Source organism: Echiichthys vipera (assembly GCF_963691815.1).
Source record: "Echiichthys vipera genome assembly, chromosome: 2".
NCBI lineage: Eukaryota > Metazoa > Chordata > Actinopteri > Perciformes > Trachinidae > Echiichthys > Echiichthys vipera.
In genome coordinates, this window is record NC_139827.1 from 32,921,698 (window position 1) to 32,944,244 (window position 22,547).

Here is a 22,547-nt window from a genome sequence, read left to right on the forward strand (position 1 = left end):
GCTTGATTTGATTGGCTGCTGTAGCCTGTAGGCTGAGCATTAGTGAGCCACAGACACTCCTGCAACCAGGACAGGGAGCAATAATACCACTCTGTCTTTAGCAAATAGCCTTAGACAATATTTCGACACCGTTCGCCTTAAAACGAGCCTTCATTTGTTGAACGAACGCCATTTTTCCCCCACTCGGGAATCAGAAAGAGCGCCACTGGAAACACCGTGGTGTTGATTTTTCACTGTCACAGTCTAACTAAGCTAATGTTAGACAGCCCGTGTACAAAAGTCTTTTTCAAAGTAACGCCAGGTGTATTTGTCGCTGCCTTTTCCCCGTTGCTGTGGGGGTATTAGGATCCGAAGCGCATGGTGCTGTGGCCCGTCCTGTCTCACTAAGAGTGTAGGGGCAGAGGACAGACGGACAGACGTCCCGCAGGCACACCGACCGCTCCGGTAAGAGACCTGCTCATCTCCGGAGGATTAGCGTTATCACGGCGCTCGCGTTAGCTGCTAGCTTGTGCCTCGGAGCCTTTAACGTTAGCCAGACATGATATTTCACCTGTCATTTGACTCATGGCTGATATTAGCAGCCCTATTGAATTACTCATCAGTCGTGAGCAACGTGTCAGGTTATTTTCCCCGTGATGTCATCCATGTTAAGCGGAGCTCAGGCGAGGCTTAATAACAGCAAGTGTGTAGTGTAAACGTTAAGCCGTAACGTTTGATGCCTAACGTTCGGCACATGAGCGTAGGTGTCACCACTATGATTGTGTATTATTGTGTTTATTAGCATGACGCCGGGCCAGTTCCGTGTTGTGGATTCGGATGTTGGCATGAGTGATTTCAGGGCGGTCCTCTGGACTTGTTACCGAACACAGGCCCACTCACAACCCGGCTCCAGGCCTTCACCAGTAGCTTAATTTACATTTTTTCACCAATAACAGAAGGGAAACATTTGTAGAACATCGCACTTAAAGAGAAAAACATATAAACAGAAGGCACTCATTTCTACTTTCACTGAACATCACAATCTTAAATTATGATGATATTACACAAGTGAACATAGAAAGAGAGAGGACTTAAATACACACTCAAATAAAAGGGCAGGAGATAATAGATACATAAGGCATGAGTAGATACATTCATAAACAATAGATTATGTTATTACATTTCCTTTAAAAAAATCTAGTAATATATCTGGTATAATACATTTCTTATTATTTATAATTTGTAAAGACTCGAAATTCAATTTTGAAGGGGTTAAAGTTTGGCCGAGATTTGAAGCATTTAGTTTTACGGATATGAAATTTTCCTTGTAGAATTAGTAAGTTGAAAATCCATTGTATTGTTTTGTTTTGTTTTACCATAGCAGGTAATGACGTATTTTGCTTCCAATTTAATTAAATAATTGTAGTTAATGTTAAGAAAAGCTATCAATTATTTTTTCCAGAACTCCAAAGTTGTACTGACACTCCAAGAATAAATGCATAATATTTTCTTCTTCAATCTTACAAAACATCTTACATTTGTTGTCCACGTTTGCAAACCTTGAGGTGCAAGGAGATCATGGGAATAATGTCAAATTATTTCTTACGAGTGAAAGTGCATGGGTGATTTCGATGTAAACTACACCGACTTTACGTGTCCCCTGTATAGTGTGTTTGTTAAAGGTATTGGTTAAATCACAGACTCCATAAATGTCTCTTCAGAGGCAGCTCTGCTCACCCTGTGGAGTGATCCATTTCTCCAGGGCCTGTTTGTCTCTGCGGGTTACTGTTTGTGTGGTTGCTTGGCTATAAGGTAACTTTGATTCCCCTGCCAACTAAGGCTGTAACAGTGTGTCATCTTTACACTTTCAAGAAGCAGGTTACCTTTTATGTTGGTTCAAAAAACAAAAGGCATTCTCCATCTCTGATTTAATAAATAAGACTAATAAGAACATTAGTCTGAGGAAAGCACAGAATTTTCATAAATATTTTGTGACGAGAGGATAGTACAAACAAAAAACAAGTTGAATAATGACAAGTGAGCTGTTTGTATATTAAAATATATTTGTCAGTATAGTCAGACCGATAAATCGGTCAGTGGCTACTATCAAAGACCTATCTGTATTTATCAGTATGGGTGTATATGTTTTCTGATATGCATAGGTATGAAAATCTTTTTTTAAGAACACATAATGCAGGAAAGAACAAATTATTAATACTTGATTTATTCTGAAATACTGTTATTTTTTATTGTTCATACTTTGATAGAATATCAGCTGTGGTTGTACCACTGCTGTACTAGCATGTTTTTTAAATAACCAGACACTTCAACAAAAACGTTTTTTTTGCGTAATAAACAGTGGACAAAATCAGAGAACAGATACATGTAGGGCTGAAACAATTACTCGAGTAACTCGATTTCAAAAATCCTTGAGGCAAAATCTCTGCCTCGAAGATTCGTTTAATTCCTATCTCTCGTGTGTTATGTGGCCTGTTCAATGCAGGGATCATTGTTCCCAACAGGCCGATTTTGCGGATGCACGACACTACATCCGAAAAAGGCAGAGAGTGTCCGAAGTGTAGAATCATTCTGCAATTAAAAAGAAGCCAACAAGGTGAAATGGGTCCGCTGTTAACTAGAACTGTTATACCATAACATCAGGACATCGATGATTCAACGTAATACGGTACTATGAGCTCTTTACGATATGACAGAGCCTGACCAATAAGAGCTTTGTAGGTAAGGAGAAGGATTTTAAATTCTATTCTAGATTTTACAGGTAGCCAGTGCAAAGAAGCTAATACAGGAGAAATATTTTCTCTTCTACTTGTTTTAGTTAGTACACGAGCTGCAGCAATTTGGACCAACTGGAGACTCTTAACAGACTTATTGGAGCAGCTTGATAATAAGGAGTTGCAGTAGTCCAGCCTAGAAGTAACAAATGCATGGACTAGTTTTTCTGCATCTTTCTGAGACACAATGTTCCTAATTTTCACAATAATACACAGGTGAAAATATGCAGTCCTTGTCATTAGTTTTATGTGAGAATCGAAAGGACATGTCCTGATCCAGAATGACACCCAGATTCCTTACTGTGGTGCTGGAGGACAACACAACATCATCCAGAGTAACAATATCTTTAGATATTGAGTTTCGGAGGCCTTCGGGCCAAGTACGATGACTTCAGTTTCAGCTTTTTATTTCCTTAATGCACATTTGAAGTTTATCTAACTGATGGGTTTCTTCTGGTTTGATCGACAAATACAATTGTGTATCATCAGCATAACAATGAAAATTTATGGAGTGCTTCCTTATAATATTTCCTAAGGGAAGCATATATAAGGTGAATAGAATCAGTTCAAGGACAGAACCCTGTGGGACTCCGTGGCTGACTTTAGTGTAAATGAAGGATTTGTCATTAACATGTACAAACGGAGATCTATCTGATAAATATGACTTAAACCAGCTCAGTGCTGTTCCTTTAATGCCAATTAGATGCTCCAGTCTCTGTAGCAGGATGTGATGGTCAATAGTGTTGAAGGTAGCACTAAGATCTAGTAAAACAAGCACAGAGACAAGTCCTTTGTCTGAAGCTATTAGAGGGTCATTAGTAATTTTTACCAGTGCTGTCTCAGTGCTATGATTCATTCTAAATCCTGACTGGAAGTCCTCAAATATTTCATTATTATGTAAAAAGCCGCACAGGTGATTGGCGACTAATTTCTTGAGGATCTTAGAGAGAAAAGGAAGGTTAGATATAGGTCTATAGTTAGCTAGTACCTCAGGATCAAGACTGGGCTTTTTAAGAAGAGGTTTAATTACAGCTACTTTAAAAGACTGTGGTACATAACCTGCTGACAAAGACATGTTAATCATATCTAGTACAGCTAACTTTCTCTGTTTCATTATCTTCTTTTTTAAAGGAGCAACAGAGTCGAGTGTTGTTCGTAGTGAGCCTGCAACACTGTCAACAAGGTGATCAATTTCAGAGAAACTAACGTTAATGCAGGAATCTTGAATATTAGGATAAGGCATTAAATTAAATGCAGATGGAATCGCTTCCTTAAATTTAGTTATAGCACTATCAGATAAACATCTAGTGTAGAAACTTTTGCCCAGAGGTGAGTAGTCCTGTAATATGAATTCAAAAGTTATTAAATAATGGTCTGATAAAATAGGATTCTGTGGAAAGACTATTAAGTCATTGATTTCCACACCATAAGCCAAAACAAGGTCGAGGGTGTGATTAAAACAGTGAGTAGGTTTATGTATACTCTGACTAAAACCAATGGAATCTAATAGAGAGATAAACGCGATACTGAGACTTTTATTACCGCTGTCCACATGAATATTAAAATCACCTACAATTATTACTTTATCAGATTTAAGGACTAAATTTGACAGAAACTCTGAGAATTCAGACAGAAATTCAGAGTACGGACCAGGAGCACGGTACACTATAACAAATATAATTGGCTGCACAGTTTTCCAGGTTGAATGTGAAAGACTAAGAACAAGACTTTCAAATGAATTATAATTTAGTTTAGGTTTAGGGTTTATTAATAGGCCTGAGTCATAAATAGCCGCAACGCCTCCTCCTCAACCACTGCCTCGAGGAATATGAGTATTAATATGACTGGGAGGAGTGGATTCATTTAGGCTAACATATTCTTCAGGACACAGCCAGGTTTCAGTCAGACAGAGTAAATCAATATGGTTATCTGCTATCAGATAATTTACTAATACAGCTTTAGATGACTGAGATATGATGTTTAAAAGTCCACATTGTATTTTCTGATTTTGTTGCATAGTCGCAGATTTGGTGTTGATTTGTATCAAGTTTTTCTGCGTAGCTCCTCTTCTGTTCATTTTTGGTTTAATAAATTTAGATGATCGTGGGGCAGACAGCATTTTTCTAGGATACTGAGCTGGAAAGTGCTCCACAGGGAGCGCGGAGAGGTGTGTAAGATTGCAACTCTGCTTCCTGTGCGTCTGTGGTAAGGGCAGCGCAGAGACATTATATGTATAATGTATAATGTAATAATGTAATGTAAATGTTAATAGTGTAAATCATTATTCAAGAAAGCAGTTTTTTAAGTAGGACTTTGATCCTCTGCCTGAACTTAATTGGGGCTGACCCAACCTGTTGTGTTAGGGCCGGGCTGTAATTTCTCTACATTCCCACTAATTTCCCGTGGAGATACAGGTTTTTAATCGGGCTTGGGCCAAAAACGGCAGCGGTGGTTCAGGCTCAGCACGGGCTTGGACAGAAAGTATTCAGGTTCATGTTGGGTCGGGCCCACTTCGTCTTAGCTTACCTTTACAGAGTCATATCAATGCACAATCCCCAGAAAAGGTCTAATATTACAAAGGATCAAAAATTCACTATATTGGCCACCATATTGTAGTCAGTGAATTTTTTTTCCCCTTTAAAATTGTTGTCTGTCTTGAAAATTCCATTTCTCTTTATTTGTCCTGCAGAAGCTTATTGCTGATATTGATATTGCCTTGTGTTCTCTCTCTCCTGTCTCCATAGTGATGGATAACGCTCACACTAAGACGGTGGAGGAGGCTTTGGGATTCTTCAGTGTGAACGAATCTACGGGTCTGAGCTGTGAGCAGCTGAAGAAGACCAGGGAGAGATGGGGACCCAACGGTACAAATGGAAATCACTTTACATGTCCTTCAAAACAAATTCACTGTACTTTCAGGAGAGCAAATGTCAGATGTATCTTTCATAAAATTCTATTTCCTCGGCGGAGTCGTCCCACAGGGATCAATAAGAGAAACCAAATGATTACTACTACTGCCACAAACACAAATGATAACCATCATCACAACAAAAACATTCTCATGCAAAATATCATTTTAGACTTAATGCAGGTTAAAGGCTTCTCACATGCTACAGTTGTATTGATGAAATGTTCAGTGAATGTTTACATGGAATAGGAATGCAGGTAGGACAATGGACAGTTATTATCAGTGTTTCCCCTAGGACGGAGATGTAGCAGCAGAAGTGATGGGCGTGTGCGGGGGGGGGGGAAATGCAAGCCCTGCGGGGAAGGGCTCCCGGGTTCTAAATACATACAGTATTTTTGTGCACAGTTACTCATCTGGAAATTAAAACATGTGGTCAGACAAACAAGTAGTTCTGACAAGTATCCATATCCCCCAGTGTTCATTTAGACAGCCATTTTAAATTTAGTCCTAGTCTTTTAGATGAAAACATCTGGTTATCATATTAAGACACAATATAGGCAAAAATGCTTCTATATTTAAATGCATTGTTTATTTTCTTAAACCAAAACATGTATTGGATCAAGTAAATGAAAGGTGTCTTCATGAATTAAACAATAAAGTCCCTTTATGTTAAAGTCAGATCACGGTATGTCGTTTTACAGAGCAAACTAATGGAAAATCCATTGTGACAATGTTTCTGTTGATAAAATAACTCATGTTTATGCTGTTTCTTTAATGAAGGTAACGTAGCCTCACTAACAGATAATAACTGTGTCAGAGGGAATCTGTATGTTGTCTGAGGTGAAACCTATCATGCGTCAGTCAAGTGTCCCAATCAATCGATTGCATTTGCTGTTTTGTTACTGTGCGATACTCAAATGAAAACTTGCAGAACTGTTTTCCCTTCGGTGAATGATAATATCTGTGATCACCAGGCGGAGCACCGTGTCCTGACAGCACACGACACCAGCGAGCGTCAGCGCTACAGCTTGGATACATTGTTTCTGATTTCACTAACTGTCTGTAAGCGCACCCCGCTTATCTTTATTCCTGTCGCACTTGTCAAAGGCATGGACGGAAAACAGATGATCCGTGAAGTTGAAACGTTAATTATCGAAACGAGACCTCATTTCACTCCAAAACCTAAATAAAACAGTTTTTGTAGCTCAACAGGCCAGATAAGTGAGGAGGAAATAAGTGTCACTGTCTGTGTGCCTGACTGTGTGTGTGTGTGAGCTTTGGGGAGACGGCGCTGCTGAGGAGTCCGCAGTGTACGAAACATATAAATTTTACAGCTTGTTCCACACATTCTTTGAGAGAGGAGGAGAGAGTCACTGAGACGCGCCAGAGATCAATCTCCTCTCGTTTAAATTAAAGAAATTAAGAAAATCATTTTCTTTAATTAAAGTCCAATTCCGGCGTAAAATCATCACGGTCTTTTACGGCAAACAAATTCATCAAATAAGCCATCGAGACAATATTTTTCGTCTATAAACTATTAAGGGAGATATTCCAGGGAGTCGCTAACAGCCGGATGTGGCTGATTAGCTCGGGGCATTAAGGTGAAGGCATGAAAACATCTTTTTTAACCACTAATACTGCTGTGGGCAGGACTGTCTGTCTGCATCATATCCGTTATCTATATCAGTAAAAGGGCTTCATTATTTCATCATGTTCAAGTATTAGCAAGCACAATATCAATCCAGTGCTGCTGCTCCTGCTGCTTCTGCTGCTGCTGCTGCTAAAGCAAACATATGCACGTGTGCTAGGGGAAGGAGAAAGAACTGGTCACTGCCCCACATTGTAATGTATTAAACCAGTGGTGACGATGATGTAATTGTTTTTCTTTTTCTCCATCCTACCTCTTTTCTATCTAACTCTTTCTTTACTCACAGAATTGCCAGCTGAAGAAGGTGAGCAATCATTGTATTTGTTTTATTATGACATTACATTACATTTCATCCAGTAAGTGCATTCAACAATTAGAGTACAAACCAGAAGAGAAAGTTATTAAGTAAGTGTGGTAGCTTCAAATAAGCTGATCAAGTGCTACTTTTTTTAAATTTCTTAGCGAAGGTGCAGTTGAAAGAGATGCATTTTTAGCCTGCGGCTATTATGTCCTATTCTGTTCGTCCTATTTCTGCGTATCCCTTCCGTCATCATGACCTCATCTAAATCAAAGTCTGTCTTGTTGATTGTGTTCCTTTGTGTCGTCATGCAGGGAAGTCACTTTGGGAGCTGGTCCTGGAACAGTTTGAGGATCTGTTGGTCCGAATCTTGCTGCTGGCTGCGTGCATCTCCTTTGTAAGGAAACACAACTGTGTGCACAACCACAGGCAAACGTATACACCAGGGCTATTCTATCCCTCTGGAATTGGGGCAGGTTGACGAAAGTGATCCAAAATGAGGGGCCGGAAAAATATGAGCATCATATTAATGGATATTGTAAAACAATGCAGAGACATAGGAGTGCATACAGTATATTGTCTTTATTTTATCAATGTAAATATTAGTCATAGGCCTCAAAGTGCAACAAGCTTGTCAAAAACAATCCTTGTTAAATGAACAAACCTGTGAACCAGAGGTTTTCACTCAATTATTGGACTAAAGTAAAGTTTGAGGCTCTTCTCCCTTACTTGAGTATTTTATTTACATGCTACTTTATTCTTCTGCTCCACTACAAATCAGTGGAAATACTCTACTTTATACCGCACTACATTTATCTGATTACTTCAGTAACTAGTTACTTTACCAATTGTGATTTTTACACATGATACATATTAAGGGTTTATAAAATATTATATAACATAACACATATAACAATATGTAGGCTTACAAGAGCATCTGAAACATTAGTTTATTCATCAAAAACTGGACTGAAATTATTACAGTACATATTATATGATATTATATTATACAGTATAACATACTGTAAATGCAGAGTATTTTTTACAGTTCAGTGGGAAAGTGTTGTTGAAGATTTTTCTTAAAATGCCTTATCAAGTTATCCTCTTTACACACCGATTTACTGTACACTCGCTGCAGAGTAAACTCAGGCTTCACAGTTACAGAAACTAAAACTTCTCTGTCCTTTCTCTGGTGAACCTGCTATTCTAGTTTTAAATTTTTTATTAATTTTCAGAAATTTAGAAAAAAAAATCACTTGAATGTTGTAAGAAAAATCCGTAAATCACGCTGGATTTTTTAAAATGTATTATGTATTATCATTTCAGGCTGTTAAACAAACAAACTATTTTCCAAGGGGTATCATGACTTTCCATAGGCACTGTACATATATAAGTGATGGTAGTCATTTCTACCACAACTGACATTTGGAGTTTGTGTGTGACTGTGTATTTGTGTAAAGTCATACATAATTTTAACCTTGCCATACACGAACACAACTGACCGGCTTCTCTTCTGTACCGTAGACCCTGGCTTGGTTCGAAGAAGGCGAGGGGACAATCACAGCCTTTGTTGAACCCTTCGTCATCCTCCTCATCCTCATCGCCAATGCTATTGTAGGGGTCTGGCAGGTAGGCAGTGTTTGTGCAGGTTTTGTGGATTTTCAATCATATTGCCAAACTCCATGGGCTGCATTCGACACAGCTGTTGATGCTGGCAGCACAGTTTTTCCATTATATCCTATCGAAGCAGCTAGATGGGCCACAGAAGCTGCATGCACCCGCACTGGCTCAGATCTTTTTTTGTCCCTTCTGTGCGCCTACAAAAGACTGAGTAAGATTGGTAAAATCTATTTAAAATGATTAAGAAGCATACCTCATTGTACCAGAGGGCAGTGTTAGGCAGGATAGCTTCCAGACCTCCAGAACCAACTGCATTACAGTTTCAATTGTTTACACACATGTTCTGAATCTCTGGGCCGTCTTCCAAAAATGCTAGACTCTGAAAATCTCTAGCAAAAGCAAACACTGCATTCATAACTGTTTTATTCCTTTCCAAAATAGTTTACACACACACACACACACACACACACACACACACACACACACACACACACACAGCATATGAATAGTTTCTTCTAACAAATGTTAGTATATCTATGTCATGTATATCTACTCAAATATATATTATGTATATTAATAGACACAAATGCAGTATTTTGGAACACATACTGTAGTATCATAAAAGTATCATACACCTGTAAGGAGTAGTGTGCCAATTAGTTAATCACGCTTGGCGTTGTGATTGGTTTTCCTAAACAAAGGTACACAGAAGATTGTAATTGTGACGGTTGTGCCTAGTGTAGAGAGAACTGTGTGTTGTGTTTTGCAAAGTGTGCTTTCGAAATTTAAAAAAAAAAGCTTTCAGATTTTCAGATGGGTTAAAGAATTTGGTGCAAGATTCTTTTGGTACAAAATTTAAAGTGTAATTCCAGCGTAAAATCATCCCATGGTCTTTTTCTGACAACTATTAGAGACTCTACTAAATTTCTCTGTTAATAGTTGTTACACGGAAAAAACTGTCTTGATGGCTTATTTGATGTACTTGAGTGCTGGAAAAGACCATGGGATGGAATTATGGATAAAATTACACTTTAAGTGATTGTGTTTCAAGTTCCAATTTTAGTGTGTAAACAACTGACAAAAAATGTAAAGTCTGTGGCACACAGTGAAGCTTTCAGCAGCCACATGCTACCAACGGAGTCTTTGTACCTGCCCTGCCTCCATATGCTATACACGCCCCTCTTGTGTAGTTTTGGCTGTTATTAAGTAATATTAAAGTGTAAAGATTCAAATCAGTCTGCTCCTGTAATCCTCTAATTTCCCAAACGTGTTTGATGTTTGACAGCTAAATTGTAGTACAATACAGCCCAAAGCTGGGTTTATTCTGTACGTGACCCAACTTGGTGCTGGGGTTTAGCATCAGATTTCCTGTGTTGATAACATCACAACAACAGTTGACGGATATGTTATATGTGATGGTTAGATACTTTATCGTCCACAGTGTGGAACATTGTTGGCTCTACCACAATCAACATGCCGACAATAAAGACAGTCATATTCAATCTAATACAGTTTGATAAGTCTATTACAAAAAATATGCAATATGCTAACACAAGAACTGTACAACTTTAATACAAGAAAGTTTTAAAAACCTATGAGAGTAATAACCAAATACAAGCACTTACCCCTGATTGGCCAGGAGTTCATGCTCAGTAACAGTTCATGTAGCTCACATGGATGGTGAGAATCAAGCAGAAGAAACTGCTCTGTGTACGTGTACACAAAGTTACAAAGTCTTTACCATTCCTCACTTTTAAATCACTGCTGAAAATGTCCATATGTGAAACAGAGAACTGCCTGGCTCAGCAAGAACTCATGCTGTTGCTTCCTGTCTCTCCTCCCTGCTGTCTTTGTATTCACGTCCAACCACGCTGCGTCCTCCAGGAGCGTAATGCAGAGAACGCCATCGAGGCTCTGAAGGAGTATGAGCCAGAGATGGGCAAAGTGTACCGACAGGACAAGAAGAGCGTCCAGAGAGTCAGGGCCCGAGACATCGTTCCTGGAGACATTGTGGAAGTCGCTGGTAAGTAGACAGTTCACTACAAGTCGTGACAAATTCTCTTCACCCTTCACCCCAATTTTCGTTGCCTTTGCCGTTTTACCTTTGTTGTTCTCTGTGTAAATGGTTTTTCTTTTACATCATTGGAGCTTTGTTCTCTTGTCGTGGGAGTGTGATAGAAAAGTCTTTCATCTTTCACTTATAGGTTTTATTTAACGGTTCTGATTATCGGTTCTTTTTAGAGAAAAAAACATTTTAAAAGAGAAAAAAACAAATATGTTATTACTTACAATGTACTGTAATAAACATTTTTGAAAGCCAAATCAGCAGCACAGTTTTGAAGAAAAGACAGTATCGTTTTTAAAACAATTTAATTATATAATTCACAATACATATACCGTATACTATATATATATATTTATAAATATATAAACCGTGTCAGAACTTTGCAGGAAAACGTTGCAGTGGTGTGAACCGGCCCGTCTCGCCTCGACTCAAACCTGCTGATGTTGTTGCCTGCGACTTAGCCTGTCAAGTCTCCAGCTTCTGGTTTAGAACAATAGCCAATCGGCTTGTAGCAAAGTCGCTACAATGGTCCAGTCACTTACAAATTGTCAGCTGGTTGAAATGTTAGTTTTGGACGGAGAATCAACGAGCAAGAGAGAGAAAGAAAGAGAGAGAGAGGGTCGAGCGAGCTAGGCCTTTACACTTAATAGGGCGAGGGGACGCGGTAATTGAGAACAAAGCAGTGAATCAGAGAAATAGTGTTTCATCCAAGCCCCCACCGCAGCGACTTCCTGGTTGATCCAATCAGGAAGTGCCAAAAACTGCAGTTCTCCGGACAAAAAAACATTAGAGTCTGTATGTTTACGTCATATCTCCATGACAACACTGAGGGTGGTGACATTTTTTTTGAACCAGGCTAGTTTTAATTTTATTGGAGGTTAAAGTGTGAATAATTAGGGGCGTGGTCTCTTGAGTGACAGCTAGCCTCTGGCCCTCTCTTCTCCTCAGAGGTAAACGTCAGCCAGATAGGCGTATCTCCCTCCCCCCTCCTGCCCTTTTTTGGTCAGAGAAAATGAGGCAGAGTCAAAGTCTGACAAGATGGAGACTCCCGTAGGTGAGGAAGATTGGATCAAGTTGAGAGAACGGATCCTGATGGGTATGCTACGTCCATTTTTATACAGGCTATGGTTTTATCACTACTAGAAATTTAGCTGTAGCAAGTATCTCACTATCTCTGCATTCATTGTATTTTATGATGCTTCCAATTATATCCAGCTACGGAAAAAAACCCTGAAAAAAAGATGGAGGTCAGAACAGAGATAGAGAGAGACGTTGCTATGGAGATGATACATCCTCTGGTCTCACTGGTGTGAACTGGCAGGTTTCAGAACGTTGAAGACCTGAACATTTGCAAGTAGTTGCAAGTTTCAATTTTTCTTGTCACAAATCCTTGATCTCGACTGGACTTCAGTCGTCATGTGATTTTGGATCTACTTGTGGGCATTTATAAATGAAAAGGGTCCTTCTGTCATCACCATCATACCTGTAGCAAACACTGTCACTACTGCAGATACAGTAGCTAGCTCACCGTAACACAATGTCAGACTTAAAGGTTGAATATGTAGAATCTTTATTAAAAGCTAGTTTAAAAAAATAAAAAAATACACCCAAGGGGCGTTTTTAGGGGTACAGAATGAAAGTATTGCTTTTCCATAAATGATATATTTAGTCTTTTAAAACATTTTTGAGGGGTTTGACAATGACTTTCTGTCCCGTTCTGTTTCCATGGTAGCAGCCAAGAGCGTTGGCTGTTGCTGGTTGCCAGGGTTGTCTGTTGTTGGGTGCAGCTACTGTAGGCTGGCAGGGGGGGTGAAATGGCTGCTTCAGAGCCTCAGTGAAGCGTATTACGACTTTTTTTTATGTCTCTACCTTTAAAAACCTTTTGGATCAATATGTTTTATGTGTTTATTCCGTGAAAATTGGACAAAAAAAGTGTCAGATTTTTTTATTTCTCACACACTTTTAAATACTTTTAATAATTATTGGCCTTTAATTACTTACATAACCTTTAAGCTTTGGTTGTACATATTTTAGGGATACGAAGCATTTTAAGATACTCCTATAAATGACATCACAATAGCGCAAATATAAAGGTAGGCACTGGCGCACCGTTTCTATTTCAGAGTTCAAAGGTTTAAAAGTGTAAAATCGAACTTGAATCCTGCAGAAACCTGTCATGAGTATTTAAAGGGATACAGCGGTCAGGAGGCAAAAACAAGAATATGAATGGGAGTCATCAATAGTGACACACACACACACACACACACACACACACACACACACACGCACTTGATATGCTGCGTAACTGTGTGTATGTAGTGCTGCAATGAGCTTGGAAAGACCTGTGTGTTCATACTGTTTTCACTTCCCTAGACAGTTTGTGTAGTTAATGGTCAGTCCCTCTGTGTTATAGTGGCGAACAATGAATTACAGGACTTTCTGTTAGATTAATGCTGGGGTCAGTTATCTGCCCTACTTTCTCTCGGAGGAACACGCCAAAGCCATGATCCCTCTTTGGCATCTTCTATCTCACTCTCTGGCAGGTTGCAGAAACAGCTGTAGAGTTGATTGAGTGGGGAGCGAGGTTATTGTTTCTCTCCCATTTCCTAGCTCAGTCAAAGTCAAAGTCAGCTTTATTGTCAATTCTTCATATGAACAAGACATACACGAAATGGAAATTTCGTTTTTCACTCTCCCATGTGTAGACTAGACAAAGACAAAGACTAGACACAATTAGTAAAGTGGCAAGACACAATGGTAAGGTACACAACATTAATTATCTAACTGCTATAGTAACAAATAAAAAATACAATAGTAATAATAATAATAAAAATAATAATAAAGTGCAGATGGTGGCATGATAGTGCAAAAACGATTGATAGCAGCAGGTCCTTATGTGCAATTTGCATAGTCATTTTCTGTGTCTGTACTGAGTTGAGGATGTCTCTTGGAGGGCGGGTTTTTAACTTCCTGTCACCCTGCTGGGTCGGGCTGAGGTTAGAGAGGGGAGAGAGTTCAGCAGCCTAACAGCCTGGTGGACAAAGCTGTTGTTGAGTCTAGTGGTGCGGGAGCGGAGGCTCCTGTACCTCTTTCCAGAGGGCAGGAGGCTGGAGTGGAGTGTGAATCCTTATCTTCCTGTTTATGCATTTTAACCATTTGGATGTCAACATGTCTCCCCTTTGCTGTCTTGGACCACCTCTCTAGTATAAGAGTCTGAGAATGGATGTGGCCTCACGCACTTATTTGCGTTGATGACTCTTCTGTTCTCCTTGATCAAGTACAAATAAACTGCTGCATCATAAGACATCCAGGACTCTGGTGCTTCTTCTTCTTCACCAGCATCACCACACATTTCTCCCTAACACATACATCCTGCATTGTTGTTTGGACATGGTTGAAATAACACTAGCATCTTTGTTTAGTCATTCCTGGCAAACATCTTCGTCTCTGACCTCTCCTCTGGCTGTAATCGTCATGGAAACTCAGTGAGAGGCACAGGGCTGCGTTGAAAATATTGGATTGGAGTGCAGCTGGAGGCAGCAGTCCCAGATTTTATGTATGGATTGATGAAAGCTGAAATAAACGACAAGAACTGGAGAATATGATGCAATCTAACAGTATATTCAAGACATTTAATTTAATGGCCTTGTGTGTAAACCTTTTTCATCCACTTGGAGTGCTTTTTGAGGGCTGCCATGTTTTTTCTTAAGTGTTGTGGAGTGTTAGAGTGCATGTCGAGCTGCATGGAGCATGTGACTGCCAGTGTTAGTATTCAGTGCTCTTGCTTGCTCTTTTGGAAGGTTGTGAAGCTGTTCCCACTGATCTGTCATATTAGAGAAGTAGCGGGAATCCAACGTGGTCAACCACATCGCTCTCAACATCTCTTGATTTTCCAGGTGTTTTTAAAAACATCTGTTGTGCTCTTGCCTTGTGACCAGATGTGACCTATAAATCCACTGGCTTTTTGAACATTTAATAGCTGAAACGATTCATATGAAAAAATGTTTTGTCTTTGAATAAACATGTTTAGGCCAGTTTATATCCACAGATAAAATCAGTTCAGCCGGGTAACAGCTGCGTGCACACATACACACACACACACACACACACACACACACGCACACACACAATTTTATCTTGACCCAGTAAGAAAACAGTTGAATCCTCCTGATACCAACTGTTATTTCAGGCTGCTCAGAGAGAGGAAATGGGGTTAGGAGTGTGTGTGGGTGTGCATGTGTGTGTGTGTGAACTTTAGAATGGACTCAGTATTGGACTTCAGAGATCATGGGAACTCAGTGACATTAGTCAGAGCTGGAGGCTGAGTTTAATGTGATGTTCTTGGCCAAACTCAATGGAGTGACCAATATGACTTTTTTTACATCTGTAGATTTTTGGAATGAAGCTGTCAGTGTTTTATGTTAGTCATTTAAGGGACATTTTAAGTACCTGTATCCATCATTATTACAAATTGATGCAGTCACTGTCTTGGTCCAACAAGGTATTCTTCTAACCTAAAGGTTATTCTACAGACCAGCAGATTTAAACAAGGTAACCTTTCTTTTGTGGCTCATAGGACGATCCAGTAATGACACAAAAAAAGGGCACCAAGCATGGATGAGATTGATGTAGCTGCACAGTAAGGATGACTGGATTAATCTGTTTTGACATACCTCGGTTACATAACATCACGGTTTCATCAGTGTAAGAATTGTGGGAGCTACAATATGGTGCCCTGATTCCTGAATTGTTTCCCTGTGAAAATGAATCATGTGAGTGACATATATGTCTGCTCCAGTTGGTTCAGCGTTGAATAGAAGAGCTGCAATAATGTCAGAGTGAACCGACATGCCAGCATTATATCTACTGAAAATGTGCCTTAAAGGTTGAATATGGAGAATGAGCAGAACAGCGCCATCTAGTGTCTCAAGTTCGTAGTCCCAACAACAAAAAGTAATATATAGCAGTCGGGTTGCCAGGTTGGTCAGACCCGGCCCAGTAGCCTACAGGAGACCAGAGTCTGTTTGAGCCTGTTTGAACCCATCCCCTCCAGAAACTCACACCATAAAAACAAGTATTGCAGATGAGTTTGACTGACAGTTTCTGTTAGCTTTACAGCTAAGTTAACATGAGGGTTAGCTTAGCGATCAAGGAGAACCGTAGCCATTTGGGCGTGCGTTTTGATGGCGTTTCTCTCCTTTCTCTCAGTCCATGGAGTGAATGCTCGACCTATATTGACTCTGGTTTTTGCCCGTCTCCGCTCACTCAGCTGCTGGGACAAATAACGCCCCCTTCACTGAGGCTCCGAAGCAGCTGCAGGATTGGCAAACTCCATTTCACCCAGTGCCAGCTTACAGTAGCTGCACCCAACAACAGACAACCTTGGCAACAAGCAACGCCAAACGCTATTGGCTGCTACTATGGAAACAGAACGGGACAGAAAGTCATTTTGTCAAACCTGTCAAACATTTTTTTCAAATATTCATTCAGACTAAATATATTTTTTATGGAAAAGCAATACTTTAATTCCGTACCCCTCAAAACATCCCGTGGGTGTATTTCTTTTTTAAAATTTAGCTTTTAATAAAGATTCTACAGATTCAACCTTTAAATCATCACCTTGGAGCATTTTGGATATTTAGAAAAGGACCAGGGAGTAAAAGATGGATATCCAATTTACAAAGCACGGTGTCCTAAAGTGACTGCAAAGGATCAAACACTGTAAATATGTTCCGACATCTTCAAGATCAGTCTGTACAACAGACACCGTCTGTCCTTAATATGGAAACTGTTAATTACACAGGTCAACTGTGAATTCACTTCCACTTAAGTTACGTTCAAATACATTCACTTGTAATAAACTATTTATTTCTTTTCATTTTTTTCAAATAGTATCTGCCTGTTCAGCCATCTCCAGACAACTGATCAACATGATTTTATTGACAAAACAATAGATTTGAGGTAGGAATAAGTGTGCTCAGTACTTTCTCCGACAATGGAAAGTGTTTCCTTGTAGTGCTTTGGTAGATCTCAAGAGAGTAAGAAGTCAACCTTTGTTTGACTGGTCAGTGTTGAAAGAGAGCAAAAGACTAATAGAGTATGTGAGGGCAGCCTCTCTGTCTTCATCTCTCTCTGCTCACCTACGTAAACACTTGTAAACAGTTTATGAATGTCTGTGCTCTTCCAAGAGAAAGAATGTTTAACCATGAGCTATCTGTCCTTATTTGCATAAAGCAGACATATGTATTACTGTTCTGCACACATTGTCAGAACTTCCTATTGAGCTCACTGTAATAACAGAATAAAAACAGATACATGCGAAAATATCCACACTGTACCTCTCCACGTTGAAGTCAAATTCCAGCGTAAAATCATCCCATGGTCATTTTCGACACTTGCACACATCAAATAAGCCATCGAGACAGTTTTTTTCATGTATGAACTATCAACTGAGAAATCTGGTAGAGCCGCTAACAGTCTGACGTGGCTAACACTGATTAGCTTGGGGCAGTACGGTGAAGGCATTCAAACGTCTTTTTTTAACTACTAATACTGCTCAAAATAACAGCAAACCTCTGCAGCAGCATGAGAAGAGTCCCTACACACAAAAGAAAGCACCAATGGGCTCCTTCCTTTGGGTTTGACTTTGGTAATCCACTTGAAGGAGCTGGTACAGGGGCCAGTAGGTAAGTCTTTAAACACTCTAGAAAAGCTGTTTATTGCCTTTACCGTACTGTTTTCACTTCTTTGTTGAGCAGAGAGCTCCATCTAGTGGACTAAAGAAAATAAAGGAAACGCTTCATATAGCTTCATGAAGCCTCATTTGTCCATCACTAACAAACACCACGTTTGTCCTCATCAAGAAAATGAAACTGATGATTGGTTTTTCTCTCTGCAGTTGGTGATAAGGTCCCAGCTGACATCAGACTGACGTCCATCTGTTCCACCACTCTGCGGGTGGACCAGTCCATTCTGACAGGGGAGTCTGTGTCGATACTAAAGCACACAGACCCTGTACCAGACCCCCGAGCCGTCAACCAGGACAAGAAGAACATGCTCTTCTCTGTGAGTCTCAGCCACCAAATGTCAGCACACATATCATGAATAATTTTGATATCAACAGAAAATGAGGAAAAAGGCTAAGCTGAATGGTTGTGTTTAAAGGGGACCTATTTAGTCTTTCAGGTTCATCCATGTATTTCCTGTTTCTACTAGAACATGTTTCTATGCTTTAATGTTCAAAAAACCCTTCATTTTTCTCATACTGCTCATGTGTGCTGCACCCTCTGTCTGAGACGTTCTGTTGCAGGTCCTGTGTCTTTAAGCCCCCCCCCCCCTCCTGAAGAGACCAGTCTGCTCTGATTGGTCAGCACTTCCTGAGGGGAAATAAAATAGCGATTTCAACTGTCAGAAATCACAAATAACATTTTATAAACCAAACACAACACCACCGTTATGTTATAGCAGGTGTGTGCGCTCAAATGAAGGAGTAGTGAACAACACAACCAATATTACGGCTTTCTCTGTAGCTAGGACGCAGCTACATGTAGTCAACAGCAGCATGTTCTACCAGAGCTGTGCGTAGATGTACTTCGTGGGTGTGTCCGGCTTATTGGAAAATCCACCAGACCACTGAGAAAGTAGAAAAACTGTCTGAAAGATGGCGTTGAGCAGTATCTGACGTTATAATAATAAAAAAAAATATATATATATATATACATATATATATATATATATATATATATATATATATATATATATATATGACAGAAAGTAAGGAAAAACATAATTGTCATAAATGTTGTCACACACACACAGGCACGCACACACACACAAAAACACAGGCGCACACACAGGCACGCACACACACACAAAAACACAGGCGCACACACGCACACACACACACACACACAAACACACACGCCCACACACACACACACACATACACACACACACACACACACACACACACACACACACACACACACCATCCTGCTGACACAGATACTAGAGCTACGTCCACATTCTAAAATGGCGCTTCAAAACAAAAACGATCTGTGTTCTGACAACGTCTTAGCTCCAAATCAGACATAATCTCTGTCCATATTCACACATCTGAAAATACATATCACATGACCATTCACGTACACTGGACGTGCATGAACATATCACGAAAATACTTTGGTTGCACTGTTCAGCAACTTGCAAAAAAATTAAAAGTCAATGTATAAAAACCGTGATAAAATCGTGATTGTGATTTTACTGGAAAAAAATTGTGATATGAAGTGCGGATGTTGCCTACAGCACTGTATAGTGTCCCTCTTCTTAAAGTGTAATTCGGCGCAAAATCTTTTTCTGCACTTACATACATCAAATAAGCCATCGTGAAAGTTTTTATTGTGTATGCACTATTTAGAGAGAAATCTGGTAGAGTCTGTAACGATGCAGCAACAACTAAGTTTGTGAACCCAGAGTTTATTAAAAGAGTGTTTTAAAGACTTACCTACTGGCCCCTGTACCATCTCCTCTCAGAGTAAAGTCCATTACCAAAGTCAATTCAAAAGGAAGGAGCCCATTGGTGCTTTGTTTTCTGTGTAGGGACTCTTCTCATGCTGCTGCAGAGGTTTGCTGTTATTTTCAGCAGCATTAGTGGTTAAAAAAGACGTTTGAATGCCTTCACCGTACTGCCCCGAGCTAATTACTGTTAGCCACGTCCGGCTGTTGGCGACTCTACCATATTTTTCCATTAATATTTGGTACACAAAAAAAAAAAACTGTCTCAATGGCTTATTTGATGTATGTAAGTTGCGAAAAAGACCATGGGATGATTTTAAGCCGGAATTACACTTTAATGCTGCCTCTCCAGCACGCCACAGCATGGAGGAGAACACTGGTGATACATCAGCTGTAGTTTCCTTCACAACTCCACAGGAAACCGAGCTGGCTCTGACCTTTCCTGTGGGGAGTGTCTCTATGCTGACCAGACCAGTCTATCTTCCAACTGCAGCCTCAGGTCCTGAACACCTCCACATCCACCCCCTCAGTGGAGATGCGGAAAATATTAAAGGGTACCATAAATATCAAGAAGAATGATATGATGAAAACTGGACAGGGAGAATGACCTGTGTGCGTGTGTGTGTGTGTGTGTGTGTGTGTTTGTGTGTGTGTGTGCGTGTTTGTGTGCATACGTGTGTGTGTGTGTCTGTGTGTGTCGGCGTCTGTGTTTGTGTGTGTGTGCGCCTGTGTTTGTATGTGTGTGTGTGCGCGCCTGTGTGTGTGTGTGTGTGTGTGTGCGCGTGTGTTGATGTGTGTGTGTGCGAGTGCGTGTGTGCGTGTGTGTGTGTGTGTGCGCGTGTGTTGATGTGTGTGTGTGTGTGCGCGCGAGTGCGTGTGTGTGTGCGTGTGTGCGTGTGTGCGTGTGTGTGTGTGTGTGTGTGTGTGTGTGTGTGTGTGTGTGTGGAGAGTCACCAGGTGGTCAAAGCCAGTGATGTTTTATTTAGCAGCATCACTCTGACAGGCTGCAGAGCTGCAGGTCGTCTTTGTTGTTGAGTGCTGAGGGACCGAGTGTGACTTCACACACTGATGTGGAGGAAACACTTTAGATCCTGCTGTTAAAGGAGAGAAAGAAATCAGTGCACTGGAGTAAGGGTGGGCGATATGGCAAAAATATCATATTACGACTTTTTTATAGTTAAATCACAATCACAATCTTATCAGTTTTCCTACATTGATTTTTAATTATTATGTAAGTTACTGAACAGTGCAACCAAAGTATTTCCCTATGTAAAAATATAACCCTAAAAGAGAAAATATATGACGGAGCATTAAGGGCAAAGAACCTTTCTGAACAGATTTGAATCAAACTTGTGCCAATGGACCCTTGAACAGCTGACTAAAGCTACCTGTTTCCTCTGCTGGCTGTGGTGTTGCTGGACTCCTGGCTATTTCACTCTCAGCACACTGTTTAGGATGAAAAGGTTTGTTGTGTTACTATCCGATGTGTGTGGCTGAGTGGTTAGACCAGTCGCCCCATGTAAAGAGGCTGAAGGTCCTCAAGGCAGTGGCTTCGGGTTCGACTCCGACCTGCATCGACTCCGACCAGCTCTTTCCTGCATGTCTCCCCCTCTCTCTCTCTCACCCCATTTCCTGTCTGTCCTATATAATAAAGCCTTGAAAAACTCAGAACTGGAACAGGTTCTTGATTCCCATCCCGAATGAGGATGAGGTATACAAAGACAAGGAAAAAGTTGACTTGGACTGATATCAGACAAATTCAGGGAACAGCAGGAGGCATCATGTCCTGTCTCCTGCGCGCTCTAGCCAGGTGCCACACCCGAGTATTTACAGTAAGTGAGAACGCGTCTGACACAGAGAATCTTCCGGTGTGTGCTGTAAAAGGAAGGCTCTGGAAAACGGCTTTAGATCCCACAGTTAACTTTGACTGAGTTTTACTGAGAGCACAGAAACTAGACAAAGAGAATATACTCTACAGAAGCCGTGTTACTATGTCTCAGTATTTGCTATGATGTAAACAGTTTGACAGTGAAGTTCATGACCTTTGCCCAGGGGACCAACATCGCAGCAGGCCGTGCCATCGGGCTTGTTGTGGCAACAGGGGTGCAGACAGAGATTGGGAAAATCCGAGATGAGATGGCCTCCACTGACCCTGAAAGGACCCCCCTACAACAGAAACTAGACCAGTTTGGAGAACAGTTGTCTAAGGCAAGGAAGTGTTATTGTGTGTGTGTGTGTGTGTGTGTGTGTGTGTGTGTGCGCGTGCGTGTGTGTGTGCGTGTCTGTGTGCGTGTCTGTGTGCGTGTCTGTGTGTGTGTCTGTGTGTGTGTGTGTGTGAACTTTGAACTTTATCATTGTATTGACACTTTTTACTGAATAAGTGTGTGCTTTTCACCTGCAGGTGATCAGTGTGATCTGTGTGGCAGTGTGGGCCATCAATGTGGGACACTTTAATGACCCGGTCCATGGAGGCAGCTGGCTGAGAGGAGCTGTTTACTATTTCAAGATCGCTGTTGCGCTGGCTGTGGCTGCCATACCAGAAGGTCAAGCATCTGTCTATCCGAGCAGAACAGTCACTTCTTACACGTCTATTTTCGACATCTTTACAAAACCTTTGTAGTTACGACGTAAATATAGGTGTGCCATTTTTAAAGACACAGAGGCTGGTATATTTGGAAAGGGGAAACAAAATAACTTTGTTTACTGACTCTAAATAACCTTAC

General features: G+C 40.5%; 1 protein-coding gene across 1 annotated transcript in view; it reads left to right on the forward strand.

Moving 5' to 3' along the window:
• The first annotated feature begins 85 nt into the window (after positions 1-85).
• The window catches only part of LOC310962742 (sarcoplasmic/endoplasmic reticulum calcium ATPase 2), a 43,488-nt gene continuing 21,026 nt past the window's right edge, over positions 86-22,547 (forward strand). The window contains exons 1-9 of the mRNA XM_083935299.1: positions 86-444; positions 5,516-5,635; positions 7,614-7,631; positions 7,940-8,022; positions 9,150-9,254; positions 11,130-11,268; positions 18,209-18,375; positions 21,877-22,032; positions 22,226-22,367. Of these exons, the coding sequence (XP_083791425.1) occupies positions 5,518-5,635; positions 7,614-7,631; positions 7,940-8,022; positions 9,150-9,254; positions 11,130-11,268; positions 18,209-18,375; positions 21,877-22,032; positions 22,226-22,367 (928 nt within the window). The 5' untranslated portion in view covers positions 86-444; positions 5,516-5,517. The remainder of the gene's footprint in view (positions 445-5,515; positions 5,636-7,613; positions 7,632-7,939; positions 8,023-9,149; positions 9,255-11,129; positions 11,269-18,208; positions 18,376-21,876; positions 22,033-22,225; positions 22,368-22,547) is intronic.